This window comes from Dermacentor andersoni, chromosome 5, assembly GCF_023375885.2.
Source record: "Dermacentor andersoni chromosome 5, qqDerAnde1_hic_scaffold, whole genome shotgun sequence".
Classification (NCBI taxonomy): domain Eukaryota; kingdom Metazoa; phylum Arthropoda; class Arachnida; order Ixodida; family Ixodidae; genus Dermacentor; species Dermacentor andersoni.
This window is the reverse complement of record NC_092818.1, coordinates 53,575,970-53,585,140: the sequence shown is the minus strand read 5'-3', so window position 1 is coordinate 53,585,140 and position 9,171 is coordinate 53,575,970. Positions and strand designations below refer to the sequence as shown.

General features: G+C 48.3%; 1 protein-coding gene across 1 annotated transcript; it reads left to right on the top strand.

Annotated features, from left to right (window-relative positions):
* Nucleotides 1–220: 220 nt before the first annotated feature.
* Nucleotides 221–9,129, top strand: LOC126530285 (uncharacterized). The gene is made up of 6 exons (XM_055070226.1): nt 221–283; nt 1,238–1,303; nt 1,409–1,467; nt 5,157–5,411; nt 8,042–8,182; nt 8,935–9,129. Coding segments are annotated over exons 1-6 (717 nt in total). The 5' UTR covers nt 221–281; the 3' UTR covers nt 9,129.
* The last annotated feature ends 42 nt before the right edge of the window (nt 9,130–9,171 follow it).

Below are 9,171 nucleotides of genomic sequence, written 5' to 3'. Positions count from 1 at the left end.
CTGGGCTCTTGCGACGTCGACAGTTAGAAGCTACAAGGGACGTCAAGGCTGCGCTCGTGTTCATCCTCTACTGCTGCTACCTTGCTAACTCAACCAAGCTTTGCGTCAATTAAATTCCGGGAATGCGTTGGACCCGCGCGGTTTCTAGGCGCACAATAGAAGAAGAAGAAGAAGATCAGGTGTTGGTTCCACGAGCTCGAGCGTGTCGCCAGGCCCTGCACCGAGAAGAAGACGTGAGCTCCCGTTCATGGTGCGGCGGGGTTCGATCGAAGCTCTGCGCCATGTAAGTTTCCTGGCCCTAGCTCCCTTCCAGCTACTGTTGATAGCTTTCATTCCGTAGTCTGTCGTCAGTGGCCCACAGCAGGAGCTCCTGCTAAGAGCCAGCATCCCATTAGCTCTTTTATGGCGGACTAACAATGCTGATCACCAATCGCCAGTGCGTACCCTGACGCAAGGCAAACTTTTCTTTACATCGAGACTGATGAGAGCTAGATTATTTCAACCAAGTGAGCGCATAACTTTCAAGCTGGCAGAAATGAACAGCCCGGACAAAACATTGCCAGAACTTTGTCTTATACCCTTACGGATGTCACTTCGCTCTAGGCAAATTAACCATCCGCCTTTCGAGGAGTAAAAACAAAACTTCCAAAGGGCAGCACCGCGACTTGTCTCCGCGCATACTGCAACCGGTTCTCAAATTCATCGCGCGTTTTTTTTGCGTAAATTAGCGACGCCATATTTAGCCGCTTGACACTTGCCTTTTCGAGTGGGTGTGGTGGATATGAAATAAGGTCCTTCGATGGCGCCTCAACGTATTCGGTTGGTCCCACCCCTCCTATACCCCCTTCCTTTCACAAAGACACATAGCCCTTTCCTACAAAACCAGCATCCCAGCATTTCAGTGCCTGGAAAGTTGGTTCTTCGTGTTGATTTTATGGCTTCATCGTAACGATTTGTCTTTCGAGAGGCCTTTCAGATGCTTTAGTTACGCCGGCAATCTATATTGTATGGCATCTCTTAGTTGCCGGCAGGTTTCTGTCCGGTCGAGTAACTCTATTCTAATACGGCGTTGGCCAATATATGACCAAGTGAATGACAAAATTTGTTAGGATATAATCGCCTACTACTTTTTTAAAAAAAGTTACGAATTAGACAAGGTTTTTAGCAACCTAAGCTCACGTAACCTTAAGAAAAAACTTCTTTGAATATGCCTACGCATCCATAAATTTACCCACAGGGATGAACTCTTGGACGAAGTTTCGGAGCCAATCATCGAATATTACTCAAAAGATTCCGGAGAAGAGTGAGTCATCGTTTCAAATTTCATTACTTCGACTTGGGCTTCGAAGATACGTTCACTTTCTGGTACCTATATGCTTGTTAATTGTTCTTCGCATTTCTCTTGCAGTGAGGAACACGACTACAGAACGGACTACCTGAAGTTCACAGTGTTCCTTATCATGGCATGTAAGTGGAAGTGATTGGTCTAATCATTGTTCTACATATCGCCAGATAGGGTAGTCGGCCCGCAACCTTGCAATTCGTCTCAGCTTGAGGCAAATAAAACCTCTAAGTCACCGATATTCCAAGAACAGTGACGTGCTGTAGCCGAGTGCAGCGCACGTAGTGCGGCTGCTCCTCACGCCCCCCGCAACTAACTACAGATTCACTAAGGGCGTACAGACTTGAGCACCCCGTAGCATGCCACCTATGCTGACATGCTGTAGCTCTGTGCCAGGTCGAGTTGCATAGATCGTTAAAAATGGCGTGAAAACTCGTCAACCGTGTCCTTTGTGTATGTATGTGTGTTTTGTGTCGAATGTTTTGAAAGGTAAATGTTTAGGACACAACAGCGAGAAGGGACCGTTCGACGATAATGCGCTAAATTTACGGAGCGCATTTTGCTTGGAGCAATGTTTTGTTCTACACTCTGAGCATGCGCAATTGATACTGCCTTTTTTTTAAAAAAGCAAATATTAGAGCAATAGCTTTCTTTGGCTCTCTTGGCCGTGGTAGGTCGATGGTGCGAAGGTAGGTCGGACATGGGTGAGGGAAGTCGAGGAAAGGCGCCAAGGGAGAGGACACGTGCCCTCGGGCGACACTTTCTAGATAGCATGTCTGTGCACTCTGCTTGCCTCGGGTACCCCCTTCTAGTACACTGAATCTCGGCACAACCGAGTTGCGAAGAGGGGCGAGGAGGGAAAGTGGAGGGGAGGGGGGACAACCTGTTCTAGATGGTGGGGGGGGGGGACGCACTGCCGTTCGTTCGTCGCAGGCGACAGTGAGGGCGCGTACCCTTGGGCAAGCGAGTGGCTGCAATTTGAGGCGAATGCAGAACGGTGCAATTCTTGAACTCTCTCATTAACGCACACATGCACACACGCATCCAGGATATATGGGGGGTGTTCTTGTGTGGATGCCTGTGTGTGTGTATGAATGCGAGAGCGGATGGCGGAAATAAGCGCCATCTGGTGGTGCTCCAAGGTGGTTTCCTCTGCTTTCCCTCCTCGCGCTCTCCTCACTACCTTCTTTCATCCCCTGCTGTGCTTTGCGTTCGCCCTTTCATTGTTCCCTGTGCTCGATCGTTCGGTTACGCCGAGGGACGCCGAGGGATGCCGACCCTCAACGCAGGAGCGGACGCCTAAAGGCCCCTTTACGTGCGCGTCAGCCAGCGTCGGCGGAGGTTGGCGACGCAAGGTTCGTCACGTTACGGTGGCGCGAAAACCGACCCACAATCGCTAAACCCAGTGAGGGGCTTTATAGTACGCCGCGCCGCGTAGATGTGCATGCGCGTTTTATGCGAAGCTACGAGTTTCAGCATCATGAGAAACTGCGAGCTCGCGCTGCAATGCGCAGGGGAACGTGCCGCCACCAGCGGCGAGACGCGGGCGCGCTGCATTATGGGCCCGGACGAAGCCTGCGCGGAATGCAGCATGTCGCATCTTGCGCAGGCTGCAGCCGGGCTACAGCCTTGCTTCGGGTGCACGTGCGTTAACGCTACGTCGGAATACAAAGTGGCCTTAAGAGGCAGGTTCAGCTCGGGTGCTCCTACATAATGCACGTAAAAAGAGAATTCGTTTTTCTCGACAACTACTGCAGCAAATTTGACGAGGTTTCTAGCATTTAAAAAAAAAAAGCTTAAAATCTAACACTGTTGATTTCGAATTTTTCATTTAGGTCGTAAATTTATTATTGAAATTGCCAAAATTGCAAGTTTTCAGAAAACAAAACTATCAAGTTTACAACTCTAACTCACCAACGAAAAATGATTCCACAATTCTGTGAATTGCGTCTAATAGTACACCTGAAGCGGACAAAAGTGATATGCTGCACATGAATCTCAAAATTTTTTTGTTATATTGAGATGCAGCTTTTGCAGAACTCTTGTGCACAACGTAACCAATTGAGATAAGATATAAATTGACATACAGAACTTGTCCGCCTTGAATGGTCTGATGGATGCCGTTTACAACACCACGATATCCGGTCTCGATGCAGAGCTATTGTCAACTTCGTGCTTCTATTTTTTTTTTCGAACTTGCTAATTTTTTAAAATTCTTTAAACAAAATTCAGGCCCTAAATCGAAATTCTGCTTCAACAGTCACTAGAATTTAACTTTCTCTCTCAAATGCAAGAAATTTCATTGAAATCAGCCCGAGGGTTATCTCACAAAAGCGTTTCTGCGTTTTGCATGGATTTGAATAGGCCGCGTCGTAGTTGGGCCCGTGCTCAAGCTTCCTCTTAAGAGCTGCGCTCTCATATTTCGCGTAACTACTTCAATAGGAGTGGCGGGGAGGAACCGGACAGAGGAGGGGAGGCTGTCGCGGTGCTTGTTCGTCGCACGTCTCGCTGGCCGCTCCGCGGTGACTGGCCGATAGTGGATGGTGCGACGGACGAGATACACCCCGGGCGCCGCCTAGGGTTCCGCCTAATACTGACGGCGATGACCCTGACGAACCTTCACGGTGGTCACGAAGGAACTACGCGAACGCGCCGAGGGAAAGCTGATGATGATAGAAACTTTCATTACAATAGAGGAAATATCCGAAGACGGGTGGGGCCCTTAGTCCAGGGCTTCAGTGCTGACCGCTGCTGCCTTGGCCCACGCAACCAGTCGACGTTGGCTGTGTCGGTGCGTCACTTCACAGTTCTCTGGAGAAGGGGAGGAAACTGGGGGCGGGAGGGGGGTGGTGTGGGTGAGGTGCACAGACCCACATGACATGGTATAGGAAGGGGTATTCAAAGCAATGTGGGCAGCTAGCCGGATTCATAGTGGGATAGAACTTGTGGAGGAAGGCGAGGTCCTTATAAGTGCGTGATTGTAGCTAGCGTGAGATTACGGTCTTTTCCCGCGTTAGGCTCCGGTTTGGAGAGGGGAATCTATATCTCTGACCTCGTCGATGAGTGAGGATTTCTGAGTATTGATTATGTACGGGAAGAAATTTGGGAGGGCTGGTCTGATCTGTTTCTTTTTTTTTTTTGAGGTACGGGGTGTGTGCAGGCTCGGGCTACGGCATGGGCTTGCAGATCTACAGCTGCAGATTCATGGCCAACTACCGAGATGGGCTTCCTTTGTGGGAGCAGGGTCCGGAGACCTGTTAAGATGCGTAGAGCGTATGGTGAGATGTCGCCGGCGCGGAATCCTCGCAGGGCAACCGACGGGAAGGGCGTATCCCCTCAGGCAACCAAGTTGAGGGTGTGAGCGGCAAGGAGGGAGGAAGATGTGCGACGTTTACGTGCCACGATTTCCTTCATGACTAACGTTTGGCATACAAGCCAGGACATGCTTTTAGAACACGGTGTTACGAGATAAAGCTTGATCTGAAGCGGCCTCTGTGTGGGGGGTCCCGACAGAGCATCAGTGAAATACCTCGCTTTGAACTGGGACATAATGGTACGTACAGTCACCGTCGAACTTAATCCGAACGCCCGTTAAACGTTTTTCGTTTTTTTTTCCTGTGTAGGGTGCTGGAGATTTCTGGTTGGAGTGCCTTGCACAGTGCTAGCTTAATACGTCTTTCTTCCAAAACCCACAGCTCCTTACAGAACGTGTTTGTTAAAGCTAAACCGCCATACTAGATGTGTCTTCAAACCTGGGGTTGGCCCTGACGGTGGCTGGTACCACGGCATCGCACGGACGGCGTTTCTCGCGCAGGTTTCTTCAAGGCGTTCCAGAAGCAGCTGCGCGTGCCCTACATGAGCTGGGTGTTCCTGCTGACCACGGTCCTGCTGTGCCTGATGTCGATGACGGGCCCGCTACGACGAAGCAGCGGCCTGGAGGCTGCAGTCGGCGTGCAGGCCATCCGAGCTTTCCTGCCGGCATTCGTGGTGCACACGACGCAGGGCATCAACAACTACATCTTCCGCCGGTGCCACGTCGAGATCATGGTCTTCTCCGTCGGAACATTCAGTACGTTTTACACTGGGATCAGGGCCGCGATTTCGCAGGCGGCTTAGCGAAGACTGTGTTCATATAGACAGAGCCACCTTCGTGACTGTGTTAGGCATTCGCAGGCGACGGGCTTACACTGTTTCACAGCAAAGCTGTATGCCTCTACCCCCGAATGCATCTGTCGTATCCGTGGGCAAAAATGTGAACCGATCCAGGAAGTGGTGCAATATCGGGCCGACCTACGGCGGAGGTGAAGCAGGCTGCAAGCACTTCGCTCCTCATAATGATAAAAATAAATAATAACAAATGAAATAAATCTATCAGGACTCATTGTTTCAATTAGATGGGCGTACTGGAATCGTTTGTAAACAGCACACCGACTTACGAGTAGAAGGCATTGTCATATACGCAAAGGACAATATATACGTACAACTATACACCGTTACCTCCTAAGAGCACAACGCTAACGACCGTTGGGATGTCTGTGCCGTACAAACGATATACAGAATATGTATACACTGTGTATATGTATCCAGTTACACCAGAGTGCGATATTGAGACGTTCATGACCACGCACTTTGCATACTAGGTTAGCCGTGATGACAGTATGCCCATGTGATCATCGTTGGAGACTTCAATCTGGGCATTTAGAAACCATTCAAGAAATTGTTTGCTCAGTTTGTGCTGGAAGAGTTCAGTTTGAAGTGCCACACTAATCCAAGTCGCTCAACGGTCGGGGGTAGATTTAACTTTGGCGAAGATTATGTCTAAGTTTGTAACCGAACCAATCAGGAAATATCACGGTAATCACAAAGCTAGCGTCACTACCACTACAAAATTATGAAAATAATGAGCTTCGCTGGCCGTCCACCATTCCACAGAGTGGAATGGCTCCTCAGTTTTTTTTTTACAGCGAAGGTGTTAGGCTCTAACTGGAGGGAATTTCTTGTGTCCGCATCCGTTAGCAAAAATTTGGGCCCATCCCGATGACAGTGCAGGACCAAGAACAAAGTCTCGTACCCCCGTAATGGAGAGGCTTCAAGAACTCAGCAATGTGAAGCGAAAAATGCACACATTCTTTGGAATCACGCATACAACATACAGAACAGCATACGTTTCATTAAAGGACGAGCTCAAAACAAGCACCCGAACCACACAATTGATGATAAGCTGCTCCTGATAACAATGCGAAGGACGCAGTGCTCCCAGCATACGTTTTCCGGTAAAGATTACTCTTGCTCAAGCTGCCTGGGCGACGGCAGCTTGCGACGTGGGGAGTGACGTTCCCAGCCTTCCGTATACAAGATAACCAGCCTAGCAACTGATTTCAATCTTGTTGCAGCACTGTTATGGGTGGCGGCGTGCTGTCAAAGTTACCGATACTCCTGTTACTACCATTACTCTAAAACAATAAAGCATTGCATACTCCCTTAAGCAGTTGTGGCGGTGGTTTTCAAAAGCTACGCTGGACATCCACTTTCCCAGGGCCGGGATGGCGGGTCAACATTTTAAACCAGTCCCTTCATTTTGGCCAAGTAAATACGGTGTTGTACAAGGGCTAGAGGTTCGCGCAGTTATCTTAGGAATCAAGGTGCGCAGATGGCAAAAACATGGCAAATAACACCGGGGAGTTATTTTAATAAACAAGGAGAGTACACTGTAAAATAATTTACACCACAAAAGTGAATCAGGAGCTAATTATTTTGCTGTGTGGATGACATAATGTCAAGTAACACTGCACCTCACCGCTCTATCGGTTTTAACCTGGTCTGTTTTCGTGACGCGTAAGCTCTGAAGGGCACAGCACCTAAACACGTGTGACGTGGCATTTTCTGAACACAGGAATTCATGTTAATTTCTGGTCTGCACTTGTTAATATTTTTAATAAGTGTGGCGTGAAAATCTTACGGTATATAGTGGCCTTCACTCTTACCGTCCCAATTAGAGATAGCGCACTCGTTTTTATAATTCAAATATATAAGAAAGCTTTTTCGCACAACTGTTGTCTTCTACCTGTGTCAAAAGACAAAATGCGGATATGTACAAGCGGTCAGGTAACATGCCCGTTAACTTGCGCATTTAGCGTCCTTGAGAATAGTAAGATACAATCATCATGCAGAAGATCGCACATTATACACTCGGGGCTTCGCAGTATTCCAGAGGGGCAGCGGCACATTGCAAGAGCAGTGTTAGTAATTATGAAAACCGCGATCATGAATAATTCATTAAACAAAGCAGACCATATATGTGCCTTGTACACATGCATCCAGTTTTGAATTGAGGGTGGTGACCGCTATGTAACGCTGGTATTCCGGACCGAAAAGGTTACTTAGGTAAGTTTTGACATTGCACAAATCAGTGAGACCGAAATACGAACACGGAAGGTCTTTCTGCGGTGACAAACAACAAACGATCTGCACGGCGTCCAGACGGCATGCGAATTGTGGTGGCTATAGTGAGTGGGAACGAGGGTCGCGATTGCGATATTGCTTCCTGTGCAACGGCGCGCTCGTCTCGTGAATACACGTTAAATCGAGAACATAAAAAAAATGCATACTCATTCACTGTACTTTGAAGACAACTCGCACAGATCGTGCATGTTCGGGTGAGAAGTGTCGCATTCCCAACTTCAAATTCCGGTTGCGCAGCCATCACCATCGTGATGGCTTCGGTGTACGCGCTCCACAAGGTGTCTGACGGAACGTGGAGCATCAGGGACTGCGTCTTCTTCGGCCTCTTCATGTGCTCTGTCGAGCGGGTACCCTTGAGCAGCGTCATCTTCGACGAAGGTGGGTGTCACGAAGTCGAAGAAAACTTGACTTTGCAAACGCGGCTTCGTCACGAGGTGCATGGGCGATGAGATGGTGCATAGGACTGATCAGCACTAAAAAAGATAAAAAAGAAGAAAAGAAACCGAGGAGTGCCAATTTCACAGTGTTGTACTTGACGCTACCACGAAACAGCTTCCGCGTAGGCACACTGATATATTTCAGTTTAATGAAACGCCCGAACTTTGAATGTACCTTCTAAATTTAAGATTGTTTGGGTCACCATTAGTCTTGTGCCAACTGAGAGGCAAATGTAGCTTTAGAGTAACAGAAAACCTTCGCTGCCATTTGGATGGAGTGATAGCGGAGGGCGGCTGAAACGTCAGACGCGCAGATTATATCGAAACTGTCGTGGCGCCCATGGCATGCTCCGGCATGAGAAAAAGAAAGTTGAATGCATGAGGAATAGCTTAATTCTGGAAACAATAGCAATTTAAGATCAACGAGCAACTGTCAGGACTTCGATGATACACCTCGTAATCACACACACACATATATCTCTGATTCACATTCCTTTAAATATAGATCCAAATCGTGAAGCTGCCTTTCTCTGCATCTCCTACTCAGGTGCTGGTTATTTAAAAGCAAACGTAATCCATTGATGGGAAGCGATTTTCCCGCAACTTTGCAGCCTTCTGGGTTATTGTATATACTAGTTCATAATATAGCAAGCATAACGAAAACTTGTTCATCGCAAGATTCGTTTTTTTTAGGTCGCTACCCTGTAATCGCCACAATGATTCAGTCCGAGGCCCTGTTCAATACTGGCATGACGTGGTGCGTCTTCGGCTTTCTTGGAGGAAACGTAAATCGTAAGTTAGATTTCGTCTCGTCACTTTGTCGAAGATGTGACCAACACTGGGACAACGCTGTATTTACCTCATCCGGCAGCCAGTGTTTTTCATGAGTGGACCAGGCAACGACCATATTGCCCTTGCCACGGAAGGTTG